Below are 17,134 nucleotides of genomic sequence, written 5' to 3' on the forward strand. Positions count from 1 at the left end.
GTGTAAACCTAAACATCAAACAAAAATTTTTAAACAAATGTTCATTTTGCTTTTTTTTTTTTTCAGGTTTTGAATATTCCTTATTGTGTATTTACTGTATACAGATGTGTCTAGACTTTCCTCACCCTGTATAATATGGACAGTACAGTGTTGGCATCTCTCTCCACGTCTGTATGTCATCACGAGACCTGATGCTTTTAGGCTTTCTAGGCTACTGCATGTTTATTTTAATTTAAAAGCCAGACACGAGCAAGTTAACAGAACAATGCTGCCCTTTTAGGTAAAATCCTATTAATGTTCTGCCGTGAGCTAATCATGCCTTTTGTCTTGTAGATGCAGAGTTTGCACGGTGGAACAGAAGCAATAGCCGTGTTAGACCAACTAGAAGAGGATTATTACGATCACCAGCTTCAGCTATATGAAGTACAGTTTGAGATTCTCAAGTGTGAGGAGCTGTTACTAACTGCTCAGCTGGAAAGCATCAAGCGCCAGATCTCAGGTGCAGTTATGTAGGGTTTCCTGCATGTGTTTTATTTAACAGCAATACGTACATAAATGGCTGTGTATATTGTATCATTACATATATATCAAACTGTTCCCCATTATGTTCTCTTGTGTATTCTTAACTTTTAAAATTATGTATTACAATTGTACAGAATGCTATAAAAACCAATTAACCATTTTAAAATAAAGAAAAGATCATTAATGCCACCAAAGGTGTAAGAGAGAGGAAAAATGCCATGGATTCAATTGTTGGCTCTAAATGTTGTTTCCTACTACTGCATACACTCTAATAAAACATTTATTAAATTTCCTTTTTTATTTTTTATGTTTTTTTATTTCTAAAATTCATCATAATTTGGGCTATATCAAGGGTCACAACGTCTTAAACATATCACACAGTTGGTAATTTCGTCAGCCAGCTTAGCCAATCTAGATCCAATTGGCCAGAAATTGGGGGTGTGTGAGGCTCCGGGCTACTATAGGTGGCCTAAATATTTGGAATCTGTCAAGATTTCTATCTATCTTGGCCAACATTGCAGTAGACTGGTTATCACTGCTGAATGGACAAAACTGTCCCATATGGCCTCCAATCATGCTGGTCATCTGATTCTAAATGTGGGCCCTCTTTAGTCTGCAACATGTTCTAGTATTCACCTGACAAAAATGGAATATCTCTTTACAAGATGCTGAGCTGTGGATTTGGTGGTTAAGGAAATGTTAGCAATAGTGGGAACGTTACTGGGTCATAACAGAGCATTATTCGGACACTGGATTATCTTCTGTAAATAGCACGACTTGATGATAACCAACTATTCTCCATTATACTGCTAAATGCAATATCAAATATTAAAGTGAAAATTTGCAGTTTAGCTTCATTTTTAATGACAACTTTGCCTTACAGTGTAGTGTGTCATGACCTAATTTTTCAATTTCCAACAATGTTGTAACACATGATATAAAGGTTTTTATAGTTATTACAAAGAATAGATAAAATAATAGTTTTTGTGAGTGTCTATTCTGGTCTCTTGTTCATAAGCTTCCTACATAACAATGTGCTGTTATTACACAACATAGACAAAATGCAAGTTCCCGAGAGGCTGTTCTAGAAAGATGTGAGGTCTTCATGCTTAATGTCTATCCTCTCGCTTGTAAAACTGCTGAAACTTAAAATCGCACAGGGGGGAATAGGGCATGTTTTTATGTGATCAAAGACTGTTCGAATACACTGGAAATAAAAGCAGTGCTGGCAAAACAGCAGTTTATGTGAATTGAAAGTATTTAGGTCAGTCCCATAGGCGACAGATAAAAAGCAATATATGTGAATTATTGTAACTCAACGGTTGATGCCATATTTTTCTCGAGTTTGATTTAACCTAAACGTCTTTAATAAATGTTGGGTTTGTTGAAGAAATTTGAAAAATAAAGGTAATATTTTTTGGTAATATTATGGTCTTTTAGGTAGAATTAAAAATTTGGGGGGACATGAGGTTCCAGTGTGACAGAGGGGCATAAATTATTATTTTTTATTTTTATCTAACGTCATCTGAAACACCCCTACATGTATGGGATGTGCTGGAAAAAGGTTACAAATCTGAAATGGGCATTTGAGTTAAACTAAATAATTGATCAGATGAGATATATTGCTAAACAGCTGAAAGATCCCATCATATGGTGTCTTGGATGTTCATACCCTATAATCACGAAGAGGAAGTTCTCTCTGAAATACACAGGCCTGTCAGAAGGCCCTACGGTGATTTTTCACTGACGTTTCTTCTGTTCTTTTGATTCCTAGAGAAACGAGATGAAGTGGTTTATTATGATACATATGAAAGTATGGAGGCAATGCTTGCCACTGAAAACATGGCAGCCTCTATCCATTTACAGAGGGAAGAGTTGCATAAACTTCAGCTAAAGGTTCGACAGCTCGAAGCAAAACGTGGCCGAATTTCCGCCAAGAAAGCCTACCTCAGAAACAAAAAGGTACAGCTCCCGCTGCACGTGGTGTATAGTCACACGCTAGGATGTCTCTTGCTTATATTCAGTATGTACGCTGTGATCAACAGTGCAATTATGTAACAATTATTGATGGAAATTTAGCTATAGAAAGTATCCAAATAAAGCAACGGGCAATAAAAGTAGTACACTATTTGGCCAATCACGTCTACTAAAAAAAATGCCTTGGTGGCAGGGAATCATGTGTAGCTACGTTGTCTGTGTGTAACTGGTGACCAAGGAGGACCTGGAGCAGTGATCTCCTTTTATAAATATTATCTGTAGTGCCTGTAACCAGCTCATGTAGGGGCAGGTAAAATAGAGGAGTGCTTGCAGAGTCCTGGCCACATTCAAAGCAGAATGTCCTATTTTGTTTTGTGTTTTAAGTTGTATTAAATTAACTTGCTGAAGAGATACTGTATTGTGGGGGTATAGGCTGGAATGTGGGGATACTGGTCTGATAAACTAGGGAGATGCTGGTATGTTGGGTAACTAGTGTTTTTATTAAGTGGGGGCACAGACTGGTATGTTGGGTTTCTGGTGCTTGTTCACTGTGGAAGCCCAGGCTGGTGGGTGGGGTTTCTGGTGCTTGTTCACTGTGGGGGCCCAGGCTGGTGGGTGGGGTTTCTGGTGCTTGTTCACTGTGGGGGCCCAGGCTGGTGGGTGGGGTTTCTGGTGCTTGTTCACTGTGGGGGCCCAGGCTGGTGGGTGGGGTTCTGGTGCTTGTTCACTGTGGGGGCCCAGGCTGGTGGGCGGGGGTTCTGGTGCTTGTTCACTGTGGGGGCCCAGGCTGGTGGGTGGGGGTTCTGGTGCTTGTTCACTGTGGGGGCCCAGGCTGGTGGGTGGGGGTTCTGGTGCTTGTTCACTGTGGGGGCCCAGGCTGGTGGGTGGGGGTTCTGGTGCTTGTTCACTGTGGGGGCCCAGGCTGGTGGGTGGGGGTTCTGGTGCTTGTTCACTGTGGGGGCGCAGGCTCCTGGGTGGGGTTTCTGGTGCTTGTTCACTGTGGGGGCCCAGGCTGGTGGGTGGGGTTTCTGGTGCTTGTTCACTGTGGGGGCGCAGGCTGGTGGGTGGGGTTTCTGGTGCTTGTTCACTGTGGGGGCGCAGGCTGGTGGGGGAGTTTCTGGTGCTTGTTCACTGTGGGGGTGCAGGCTGGTTCATGAGCACAGAGGTGCCAGAATACTGTGGGGAATATTAGAACACACAGAACTTGATGTCCGGATACTTTGTATCTTCATGAACAGATGCATTTAATGTTTTTTCCTATGTGATGGTTAAATGACAATAACTTTATTTGTTATGGTATCCGTGTTTTGGTTTTTGTTTATGTCTAGTTTTTTGGGGTTTTTTTTGTAGTGTTTTTAAATAGTCTTAATTCTTTATTGTTATAAAAGCCAAATTAGACAAAAATAGTAAATTAAATGAACTTTTCCAAGATTATACTACTGATTATTAAAGCATTTAGTGCGACCCATGGAAATATGTACTTAAATGTTCTCGCCTATTTCACCTGTTTTCTTTTAATGCCTCTATCAAATGAATTGATCTTTTTTTTTTTTTTCACCTTGGTTTTCCCATTTTTGATTTCACTCGGCATACTTAATGGGCCGTCAAAGATAATAACAAATTTGAATTTTTTGTTCTCTTCTAGATTTTGATTTCTAGCTGCTTGAAGTCCTCAGTTTTTGGCATACATGAATATACAAGAACCCAGTGAACATTTTGTTCAGAACTTTACAGGCTTTGATTTGATATAACTACTGTTTTATGTTTCCGGATGAAGCTCAGTCATTTTGAAACTTTTGTACTTTATTGCATGTGGATCCCTGTAATAGACTGCAAGGGATTGATTGTTTTTCCAATGAAAGGACTGAGCTTCATCCTGCAACAACACAGAGTTGTTTCCTGAGAACTGATGGCCGCCTCATTCTCCAATGTTTTCTTTAAGAAAGTGGTAGTACACATATTGCTGATGAGCTATAAAATACAGTGATTTTAATGTTAGGAGTTGTTCACGGAAAATGTCTACAAAACCTTCAGCACTTTTTGTAAATGTTGAAACTACACCTGTCCACTGACACCCACTGTATGTACATAACTTTCATCTCCTCATTAGCTGACCAGTATCTGGACAGTTGTTGCACTCCTCTAAATGGCCCTCTGGAGTTGCAGGTGTGCACATTATACACATTTATTGGTATTGAATGACAGATCAAATATGAGTGATTATAAAGTAAAGGTAAAACAAAATGCTACAGTAATTTGCATTGATTTACTTGACATGGGATGACCTACCTGATATTGTCATCATCACCATTTATTTATATAGCACCACTGATTCCGCAGCGCTGTACAGAGAACTCATTTACATCAGTCCCTACCCCATTAGAGCTTACAGTCTAAATTCCCTAATATAGACACAGACAGAGAGAGAGACTAGGGCAATTTTGATAGCAGCCAATTAACCTGCCAGTATGTTTTTGGAGTGTGGGAGGAAACCAGAGCACCCGGAGGAAACCCACGCAAACACAGGGAGAACATACAAACTCCACACAGATAAGGCCATGGTCAGGAATTGAACTCATGACCCCAGCGCTGTGAGGCAGAAGTGCTAACCACTTAGCCACCATGCTAAAATAATAAATTGATACCATGAGATGTATAATTTTCTATAGTTTAGGGACAGTTATAGGGACTAGCAATGAGTGTGCCTTTGTTCGTGTTTTGTTTTATTTCGTACTTTACTTTTATTATCATTATTAATTATATTATGCTGCCAGTAGCTCAAAATAATTTGGGGGACACTATTTTGGCATTTTTGTTTGGTTACCTTAACTGGAGCTGACACAAACGGGTAACTTAATATTTTATTTGTTTTATTTTATTTTTTAACTATGGGAACTAATCTGGGTCAATTGTTCTCTCTCCTGCAGAGGGGCGCCGGAAGAAGTCCAAACCATTTATAATGCTTGTTTGGAAGCAAAACATGACGCATGGGTTTTACACTCATGCCTGCTCTACGTAAAAAGCTTTTGGGGGACCCTCAATCCATTGGTGCCTACATTCGTTAACCCATTGTGTGTGTGTTTTTCAATTCAGAGAGAAAATTGGAAAGACAAATGTGTATAGAGAGTAGCAACATTATTCGTTATATTGGGCCACCAGCTCTTCAGCCTCATACCCACTAGTGTTATTTACATGTGTATTAGTACAGTTTTGCAAAAAATGTTGTTCAATCCACGAATCAGAGTACACAACTTGATGTGTCTTTTTGGGTATTTCAGCCACTGCCTCCATCAAATTTCTCTTATGGTTGGAACACAAAATATATGGATATATTTTTAGAAATGTTTTATCTTTTTATTTCAGGAAATTTGCATTGCTAAGCACAGGGAAAAGATACAGCAGCGTCTTCCTAGGGATGAGGAATATCGAGTACAGCGTGCTGCACAGGTAGTTCTACCTATTTAACTGGCCAGTCAAGAGCAATATATTGTAACTTTGTCCCTGAGCACTGAATCATACAGTCACTAGGGCTAGTTACTGACATATGTAAGTGCTGGATTTACCCTGAACCACAGCAACCAATCAGAGGAAGGTTTTGTCTCTCTAGTAATATAACTTAACAATGAAATAAACTGGTTGTTCTGGTTTAGTGCAAATTTTGAATCTCAATACCATTTTGGTAAATAAGTCCTACTGTTGTGAGCGCTACTGAACTATTTAATGATGGCTGGCGAAAATGCTTTGGAAAGAGCGGTGTCATTTTTAGATAGAGTGGGTAGGATGCAGGAGGATGGCCCTCTCTCCCAGGAGTCCAGAAGATCCCCCCCTAAAATTTGTGAGTTTCCCAAACATTCTGGGAGAGTAGGCAAGTATGATTATAGCTTAAATATAGTTTTATTTAAACCTGTCATCCAGGAGGTGTTGGGATAAAGTGTTTTTAAGTTTGTTATTGATAAAAGGGTCGAGATATTAACAGCTATCATTTTTGATCCAGAAACAAGAGAAGCAACAGGATGAAGAGGAGCGGAAAAGCACTTGGTTTAGTCAGGAGCGTCAGAAGACCTTGGACAGACTGCGCACGTTTAAGCAGGTTTGTCTGACTGCATGCTGGTAGCTGTAGTTCAGCAGCATTTGACAAGCATATACCTTTTTGTAGTGGAATAAGTGATGTTTATTATTTGTCAACATGCTCTGATTTCATTTTCGAGGGGGAAAAACAATAATACACTTATAATATGCAGCGTTCTACAGAGCAGGAAGATTGCTTTCTGAGACCAATACTTATATTTAACAAATCGTTTAATGGTCCGCGTTCTGTTCCCTTATGGCTAGCAGTAATGCTCCCTATATTGACAGTTGCCCAAGCCATGCAGCAAGATCAGCAATGTGGTCTTGGTTTACCATACTACAATCTAAATCTTACTTTATTTTGTCAGATGGATAAGAAAAGAGTCTGGTGCAAAACAAATAAGCACAGTTTGAGACATTCAGCGACTTGGCAAACATTAATCTGTTTATTTTGAAACTTTATGGCCAATAATTGTGTTATGTTGATACAATGTCCTATATGTTGGGGGAGGGGTTACCGGCTGAGATTGCTAAGGCTAAATTTGTTTATTTGTTTCTAGCGCCATCCGGGGCAAGTGATTCTTAAATCAACAAGATTGCGTTTGACTGACGGCAGAAGGAAAACAATAGCAAGAGTTGTCCCCAGCATTGGTGAACCACAGTCTCTCTCTCTGCGTGTGCAGATGCAGGGGGTACCTGATATGGGGGCACCAGGAACGTTACAGCCTTTGGCGGTTCATAGGTGCGATGCCCACAAAACACAACTTGAAGATAATTTATCACCTTGTGACATAGCTGCGTCTCCTCTTCCGGAAACATGTTCACTCCCCACTTTCACCCATGACAAACTTGAAATGGATGCTGTACAACCCCACTCTCTCCCTGTGTCCTCTCCCCCACCTCCGCCACCCCCTCCCCCGCCTCCTCCACCCCCTCCAAAAGAAGCAGATCCTTTAGAAATCAGAGTTATTCATGTTAAGAAGGAGCCAGACGACACTGCACCCCAAACGTCTGCAGTTGCCCCCTTGTCCCAATTATTTGACAGCAGTCAGCTTCTCAGTGCCAGAAACAAACTGAAGAAAACGGGCGCTCTGGAAGGAATACAGAGGAGAAGAGGTAAGATGCTGATCTCTTATACACTATCACTGAGTAACAGAAGGAAAGCCATTTGTAAACTCAATGGAGGCCGTATTATATTCTACTTATTCATGTAACACTAAGATTTGCTGTACAATCTTTTAGTACACAGTGCATTTAGACCACAATAAATGTTCCTGTCCTAGATTCTATGGGGTATAGCTTACTAAACTGTTGGTTTGGAAAAGTGGAGATGTTGCCTATAGCAACCAATCAGATTCTAGATATCATTTTGTAGAATGTACTAAATAAATAACAGCTAAAATCTGATTGGTTGCTATAGGCAACGTCTCCACTCTTTCAAACCTGCAGTTTAGTAAATATACCCCTGTCTCTCTCCTCTACTAAACCCAGAAACTGTATTAGAGTCACTGTGCAGACATGTTTGTGTTCCCCAAAGCAACTGATCAGATGTGTTTTTTAATTTCAAACTGTATTAAAAATTATTTAGAAACTTATTTTTATATCCTGAGCCGTTTTTTAGAAATGTTCCCCCAATAAGCAGTCGTATGGAAATATTCACAAATATATATGTATTAGTCCTCATGACATAGTCTGTTTAACTAACATTGTATGTAGTACTGTTATGATCCTATTCATCAGAGGAAATGGGTCAATCACTTTGATTAAACTAAATAAACCCAGGCAAAAGACACCACACAACTGTCATGGTAGAAAACACACAGTCCTGTTTTATTTTGTCAAAACTTGTTACATTTAACCATAAACTAACAAATCATCTCAAATTTCTCTAAGCACAGTTGAAACACTTTCTGAATATTTATATCATCCCTATCACGTGATCCGGTGGTAGTCATTGTTCTCATTAAGAAAATTACGACAACAGTTCTAGCGACACGGAGTACAATCCCAACATGTAGGAAATAGACTTACCCCCTAAAAAATGACCGAGAAATATCCGACAGCTCTGCTATAGATGTAGACAGGAGAAAGTGTCGACACTCTGACGTCACTTAAAATGGTGACGGTCACATTGCCAGTATTAAGGGGGCAATGCGACTGTATAATGTAGAACCCTTAGTAAAAGAAGCATAAAATAAAAGTGTGGGGGTGCTTGCTATAAACACTATTAAGATACAGAAAAACAGATTGCGCATAGGATGTCCTTAATATAGATAGATACAGTATGATAATAAAACCAAAACAATAATGAATATAGATTGATATTTACTTAGTATACAAATGGTTAAAACAATTTAATGCATGTACCAATATAACACATGATCCAGTGCACAGGCTCAATGACCCATTTGGAAAAACCCCCACAAAATGTGTTTTATATTCCGCAGAACTTCCAATGTTTCCAAAAGATTGTCCTAGAACAATTAGATAAAAGATGTTTGACAAAAAATATACAAAAGGCTCCGTGATGTCGAGTCAAGTCATAATTTCAGATGACAACTTGCCACATACTGAATAGAGCGATGGAGGTGATTAATTATACACCTCTCTAGTATTGGTTATATCGCATTCATATGGCAGCGGTAAATTGCAAATATAAAGAGTGTATCCGTCTTCCGTATCTAATGTAGCCAAAATAAATGAATCCAGCCATAGATAAAGGAGTCAAGCTTACCCGCCTCGACAGTCCAGATTGGAAATGTAAGTCCGCCGTCTGAGCGGCTAGCAGTCCAAAACGAAACTTGAATATTGGTGCGCACCAGTGAGTCCGTCCGGACAAACACAGACTTGAGTGGAAGGTTCCTTGAAAGAGCTTTGTAAATGTAAAGAACGCCTCTGGAGACAATGTAACAAAGGTCTTCACAATAAATGAGGCCAGAGAGAAAGAGTGTAATTACTCCGTGGAGCCAGCAAAACCTTGCGACGCGTTTCGTCTGTCAAAGCAGACTTTTTCAAGACCCTTTAGTAGTTTGATAAACACTATTAACCTTGGCAACACTTGGGTAAATGGTCTTTATAGGGGGGACCGCCGCGCTTTTTTTTTTTTTGTTTAATGTGACTGTCGTCATTTTCAGTGATTACAATCTCAGTGCCGGCATTTTCTCTTGTCGCCATTTATAGGAGGCCTGTCTGATATTTTCTGTCATTTTTTGGATAAGTGTATTTCCTACATGTCAGGATTGTACTCATAGGCATGTTGGTGTCACTGTAATTGTTGTCGTAATTTTTGTAATGGGCATTTAGCACCCCACTCACATCATCAGAGTGACACCTGTATTCATATTGAACCTTTCAAAACATTAATCAGGTTGGACTTTTTCCACTAGTCGGTCCAATGTGCACTGAAAATATTTACTTAAACCATCTAACCCCACTTCAGGAAAATACCCTAAATAGTTTCTAAAATACCTAAGTTAGGCCCCATCAGATCTTCATGTCTGTAAAAGGCAAGAGCTTATAATCTTTGAAATTGCTCTTTATTTTAATTTTCGTTCTGTCTAAATCCGTTTATTCCTTTTTTTTTTTTTTTTTGGCTTCTATATCAAGTCTTTTTATTCAGTGGAGCCACCCAGTCATCCTCAGAATATTGAGCATTAAGCCAGCATTCAGGACAAGTAGTTGAGACTCTTTGTTTCAGGAATTTATTCTTTATTAATCTGTCTGATGTTATCAGAGTTACTTATCTAGTATAATGACTCAAGCTCACTTCTAACCTGCTGCAGGAAACTGCAGTCCCCACACCCCCCCTCCCACATCATCATCATCATCATCATTTATTTATATAGTGCCTGAAAATTCTGTAGCGCTTTACAAATATAAACAAACCTTAATAAAACAATACTGGGTAATACATACAGACAGAGAGGTAAGAGAACCCTGCTCGCAAGCTTACAATCTATGGGACGAATGTGGGTTTGAAACACAAGGGCACATGTTACATCATATTGCACATTGGACCAGCTAGAATGCAAAGGTAAAAGTATTGAGTGGGCTGTGTGATCAGTCACACAGCAATGTTGATCAGAGGGTTGATGTCTTCTGTTAGCTGTGTAGAGGGTGATAATATGGTAACCTAGGGAGATTTTCATGGTGGTAGAGGAATATCATAAGCTTGTCTGAAGAGGTGGTTTTCAAAGAACGTTTGAAGGTTTGAAGACTAGAGGAAAGTCTTACTGTGCGAGGGAGGGAGTTCCACAATGTGGTTGCAGCCTGAAAAAAGTCCTGTAACCAGGAATGGGAGGATGTGATTAGTGGAAGAGAGACGCAGATCTTGTGCACTTCTTAGTGCAGTAAGCTTTCTGTATATTGTGAGCAAGAAGCAGCCACATTTGTAGCAATGTTTTGTAGGTTAATATGAAGCTGGTGTTATTAATCTGCTTTGTAAATCAACATACTGCTTTCAGGAAGTTTTCATTGTCTTGCAATAGATACAGCGGACACTGTGGGGCATATTCAATTCCGATCCCGATCCGCGTTACCGCGGAAAATGCGCACTACTGGCGGTAATACGGTACCGCAATAACGCAGATTTTCGTACGCAGCCCTATGGGCTGTGAACGAAAATCCACGTTATTGCGGTACCGCAGATTAGGTTCGCGGCGCGATCCCGCAGATCGGGATCGGAATTGAATATGCCCCTGTGTGTCTGTAATATAATGCAGTAGCTCATATGCTTTCACACAGTAATAAATGGGGCGAGCAAGCCTATGGATATATTTAGGTACATGTGAAAGTATATGGTATTGTGAACTGGGTTATCTCTATTTAGTTTGATTACTTAGTGTGATATATCAATATATAGCAATTGGATGTATGCATTTTTATTGTATCAATAATTTTAAAGTGAATTTTATGGATAAGCAAGCTAATTATTTTGTATATATATGTGTGTGTGTGTGTGTGTGTATATGTATATACTGTGCTTAATAACAGATACAAATTAAGCAATGTCCAATGTATGGATTGTTATTGAACCTGGCTGTAGAAGAACACTCTCCATTGGATTTATCTACTAGGAAATCCCTTCCTTGCTTCTGAGCTGACAGCCAGAGTGTGATATTATTATCTTTCCTTTTTCAGTGAGCTCACCGATGGATGAAGTTCTAGCTTCCCTAAAACGTGGCAGCTTCCATCTCAAAAAGGTGGAGCAGCGAGCATTGGCACCGTGCCCTGACGAGGATGAGAGCAATAACATATTGGCACAAATCAGAAAAGGAGTCAAATTGAAGAAAGTGCAAAAAGACGTTTTAAGAGAATCCTTCACCCTTCTCCCCGACACGGACCCTCTGACACGCAGCATTCACGAAGCACTTAGACGGATTAAGGAGGCATCACCTGAATCCGAGGATGAAGAAGAGAGTTTGCCATTCACAGACTGGGAAAACTAACTGGTAATATATTTTATATTTTATCTTTTTAAAACGTTTGTTGTTCCTTTTCCTTTTTGTCACCTTAGTTTTTTACATTGTATTAATGTCAGGCTTCCTGAAATTGTAAGTGTTTGACGTAAAGCCTGCAATCAAGATAAATCAGGTCAGACCTTTTTCCACCTTTTAACAATACCCTGGTTGCATAAGAGTGCATTCACTTTCATAATAGAGCTTTAGTTGTGTTCACATTTTAAAATGATGATCAAAGGGAATTAGCATACACCTACCAACAATGAAAGTGATTGCGACTAACACCAAATAAAGATATGCTGTTCCTATAGGATTTCTTTGTTGTTTTCTTCTTTGCATCCTAGTGGGATAGCCTTGGTCTGCAAGGAGCTTTCAAAACATTTATGGGATCTCCTTGTTCAAAGGTACCAATCAGGTTGTTAAAATATTTCAAAGGCATTACATGGACCACTGTGGGGACTATCCTCAATAAGTGGAGAAAATGTGGCACGGCAGAGACATTGCAAAGATCAGGACGTCGCTCTAAAGTTGATGACCGACCAAGGAGACAGAGACCTAGGGTAACATTAAGGGAGTGGCAGGAATTTCTGGCAGGCACTGATCACTCCCTGTATGTGACAACAATGTTCCATATTCTGTACATGTCTGATCTTTGGGGCAGAGAGGCAAGGTAGAAGCCATTTGTCACAAAAAAGAGCATCAAGTCCATCTAAACTTGGCAAAAAAAATACATTTGATTGTTCCAAATCATGTGGGGAAAATGTTTTGTGGTCTGACGAAACCAAGATTTCATTTTTGGCCTTAATTGTGAAAGCAATGTTTGGCGGACAGACAACACAGCTCATCGCCCGAAAAAAACACCGTACCTACTGTGAAGCATGGCGGTGTCTGCATCATGTTCTGGGGCTGCTTCTCTTCACCTAGATTGAGGGCATAAATAATAGCTGCAAGTATCAAGATATTTAAGCACAAAACCTGCTGGTCTCTCAGAAAATTGAAGAGGAATTTTATCTTCCAACATGATGCCGGTCTAGAGCACCATCAAGTCACCCAAGGAATGGCTTCAGAAAAGGAAGATCAAAGTCTTGGAATGGCCAAGTCAGAGCCCAGACCTCTGTCCCATTGAAAACCTGTGCAGTGACCTAAAGAGGGTTGTGCACAGGAGATCCCATTGCAATTTGAAGGACCTTGAACTTTTTTACAAGGAAGAGTGGGATAGAATTCCAAAGTCCAGGTTGATAAATGTTAAAGACTTAGTCAAAAAGACTCACTGCTTTAATAAAAGCAAAATGTGCTTCCACAAAGTATTAGTTTTTCCTAAAAATAGTTTTTGTATGTTAAATCTTTTGGGTTGTGTTCAGGCGCTAGATAGGATTATGTATTTTCACAATTATCAACCTTCTGCAAAGATGCAGCTATATAAGGCTTACAAATACTCCTGTAGCTCCTATCCAAGAATTTTTTGACCAAATCCACAAGTAAAATTTTTTATAATTATATGTAAAAACAAGGAGCACAATGAGTAATCTAGAAATACCCAAAATATTTAAAATATTGTATCACCATCCACATAGTTAAAAAAAAAAAAGCAATGTATTAATCTATGTAAAACATATAAAAACATAAAAATCCCACAAAATGATAATAAAATTGCCACTCAAACGATAGTAATAATATAAGTGGCAAGTCGGTGGTGCACACATCAACTGCCACAATAGTCTTGGTTATATCTTGATGTCTAATACATGGGAAATAAATAAACAATAAAAAATACAGCTGCTTATAGCAAGGCTAATATATATATATATATATATATATATATATATATATATATATATATATATATATATATATATATATATATATATATATATATATATATATATATATATATATATTATAATATATAGATCAGTCACCAGTATTGTGTCTCTCTCTTTCAAACCAATTGCGTTTATAGTCGTGTTCAATCTTTTCTTCTTTAACAGTTAGTTTTGCTGCTAATTATGTGCCTCTCCTCTGTAATTACTTGTTGGTATACATAATTATATATAGGTTATTTGTATTTCACTTTAAGTTTGTGGTTTGAAAGATCACATTAAAGGTGGATAAAGGTCTGGCATGACTTACCTTGGGCTCGGCTTTACGTCACAAGCGCATGCAATTTCAAGACGGGTGTGTAGACTTTTCTCTACCTTGCTTTTTCCAAAAATATCATTGATATTTGGTTACTTTGACAAAAGAAATGTTTCTATCAAAGTTGCAAGAAAGTAGAAGAAAACATGTTTACATTTCAAACTCCAACAAAAAAACACTTTCTGGTTACGAGATTGGTATCACTACCTTTCCAAAACGGCATCAAACCGGTCTCTAGCTTGTACTCAGTGGAGTTGTCCTCTCCTCAAGAAGCCTGCCCCATATTTGTGCTCTTACACCAAGCGTCACAACAGGACAGACAAACACTCTAAGCCGTTCATAGAGCTTCAGTAACTGGTGGACGAGCTCCCATAGATCTCTATTAAAGCCCTATTTTTATTTTTACCAAGTCCCACAGCACTGAAAGCCATCTCTCTAATTCCAGTGATCGCGGGATCCCCCTATTTGCTTTACGTTTGGCCAGGATTGACTTAAGAAGGACCTGTCACAGGGGTTAAATGTACTCATTATTACATTAGACAAATATTTGCATGCATTGAACTTTGTTTCCCTGTATTTTGAAATTAAGGCAATATTGCAAGGACATGTTCGTGTGCATTTAACATGCGTTGTATTTTCTCTGTGCCTACCTAGGTGAGTCTTCAACCACTGGAATAGCTGTATCGCAGCAGAATTCAGGCGTTCGTATTTATTGCTTCGTGACGACGACCAGGAAGCAAATACTTCTGGTACATTCATAGAAGAACTTCTACTATAAAGAAACATCATAGAAATGGCAGCCAGGGTGGAAGCAAAAGTGTATGTAATACTTTCAATCAAGATGGATTTTATGGGCTTTCCCCGGTTTCCAAAGGCACTTTTTATTTCCATGTACATTAATGGCCAGCTAAGGAGTTTGGTCATTATTTTTTTTATGGCAATCGCTTTTTGTTTATTTGTTTTGAAGTTGGACTTTACGAAGGACACCTATGAAATTGATATCACTGGATGCACTGTATCCAATCCGCTGGAAGGAGAATGACTATAACTGACCCTTTTCAGCTACACTATCTGACACTCTAATGGCCCAGAAGTAGATTGTGTTTACTCTGTATCACGGATTCAAGGGACTGTAGGAAGACTAGAGTGAAGCAACATTTCTTTGACAAGACGGCCAAGATTAGGCGACTACCATAACTTACACGTACAGAATATCATCCCATGTCTTTTACTTAACACTAGTAGTCCAAGAAGGATGGCACGCGCCCCTTCTCTGTACTGTTGTGGTGGTCGGAGTTTTCCATACTCGTTAACAAATAGATCTAGCTGCTCACTTTTGCTATAATCATAGTAATTGACTATTTGCTGTATATTAAGGGGCATTTAGTCATTTTACCAATTGTTATTTTTGTGTTTTTATTATTTATGTTTGTTTGGCTTTTATTTTGTTTCTTAATGATTTCATATAATATGTTTTGGATCTCCTTCCAGGGTTCCTGAAGGAAACATTATATTTATACATTGATCAGAAAGACTAGTATTATTTTCTGAGTGGATGTTTTTTTTAATTTGAAATGGTTGTTTGGCATTTTGCATGTGATGCCCCGGTCTTGTTTCTAGCGAGGGAAAGATTCCTCTAACAAGTTGTTTTTATGACTGTGGAGCCACCTAATGTAATTTCTATTTTCTGCCCATTGAGGATATTAAACGCTGGCTGCTTCGTTCCCCTCATGTGTGTCACTGGAACACACGATGCTTAGTTATAAGGAATATTTTCATCTTCATAGATGTAGATATCTTTCTATTCTAAAGACTGAGTTCCTAAAGTGTGGGCATGGTGTTCATGGAACTCTTCAGCATCCATTTCTTCCAGTGGTACATCGCATGCACAGTTATAAATCAGTACTGTATGAAGCCACGTCAAACGTGTGGAATTTGAGATATGCGTTGGTTGAAAACCAAGTCATTGTTTTGCTGATGTCCCAAGATGTTATGGGTTATAAAGCTATTTTACTCTCCGCAACAAGAACAGGTCTGGTAATATTAGCTGCATTTCATGCTATGAAATCCTTCCGAAGTTTGGAATCAGGGTAAGCGGAGACGTTGCATAGAAGCTGAAGTGAGCTTTTTTTTTTATCTCCCTTTATCTATTTTGGGGATTTTAATTGTGTATAAATTTATTTTAAAATATTTGCTATTCACGGTTTGTTTTTTTTGTTTGTTTTTGCAACATGATATCTCCAAAAACATAACCTATGCAAGCATTTCTTTTACAAACGTGTAACACTAACTTGACACTGTGTATACTGTGGAAGGTGCAAATTTTGCGTTCCACTGCTCTAATTTAAATTTTAACACTAATTTTTTAATCCTGTGGTTGGAGCATAGAAAGAAGATGCTCATCAATGATGGGTTTGGCTGTTCTGTGGCCTGGGGACATTCTTATTTTAGTGTTGATCTACTCCCGTGCATGGCACTTTTGGAGAATTCATGGATCTCTCTCCATGTTATCCAAGGGGACATCTTACAGTTACTGGACCAGGCGACTCCTGATGAACATTGGACACTGAAAAGCAGTATAGTGGCCATTGTTCTCCGATTCCAACAGGTAAACCTGATCCAACTGGCCCGGGCAGCATGTGACTGTCAGTTGAGTAGAACTACAGGTTGCAGCTTGCCCTATGTCAGGGCATGCTAGGATTTGTAGCTCCATAACAGAGGGCCACAGGTTACATAGGCTTGCTTCAAATGCAGTGCATGTAATGAGGTTTTAATGCAAAGTTAAAGGAATATTGTTCTTTAACAATAAGAGTATACTATATGTAAAACATTCACCCTTGCGATAACTGTAGTTCTTAGCTGCTCCAAATAATGCATGAGATCATAAAGTACTTGTCTCTTAAAAAAACAACGATTTTCAAGAAACCACAAGCACAACTCCAGATGACCTGGAGTCTATATTTTGCTTCTTT

General features: G+C 39.0%; 1 protein-coding gene across 1 annotated transcript in view; it reads left to right on the plus strand.

Moving 5' to 3' along the window:
• JMY (junction mediating and regulatory protein, p53 cofactor) overlaps positions 1 to 15,966 on the plus strand; it is a 48,146-nt gene extending 32,180 nt beyond the window's left edge. The window contains exons 5-11 of the mRNA XM_075182320.1: positions 334 to 499; positions 2,297 to 2,484; positions 5,863 to 5,946; positions 6,494 to 6,589; positions 7,128 to 7,683; positions 11,707 to 12,017; positions 14,817 to 15,966. Coding sequence (XP_075038421.1) covers positions 334 to 499; positions 2,297 to 2,484; positions 5,863 to 5,946; positions 6,494 to 6,589; positions 7,128 to 7,683; positions 11,707 to 12,014 — 1,398 coding nt within the window. The 3' untranslated portion in view covers positions 12,015 to 12,017; positions 14,817 to 15,966. The remainder of the gene's footprint in view (positions 1 to 333; positions 500 to 2,296; positions 2,485 to 5,862; positions 5,947 to 6,493; positions 6,590 to 7,127; positions 7,684 to 11,706; positions 12,018 to 14,816) is intronic.
• Positions 15,967 to 17,134: the final 1,168 nt, after the last annotated feature.

Source organism: Mixophyes fleayi, chromosome 1 (genome assembly GCF_038048845.1).
Source record: "Mixophyes fleayi isolate aMixFle1 chromosome 1, aMixFle1.hap1, whole genome shotgun sequence".
NCBI lineage: Eukaryota > Metazoa > Chordata > Amphibia > Anura > Limnodynastidae > Mixophyes > Mixophyes fleayi.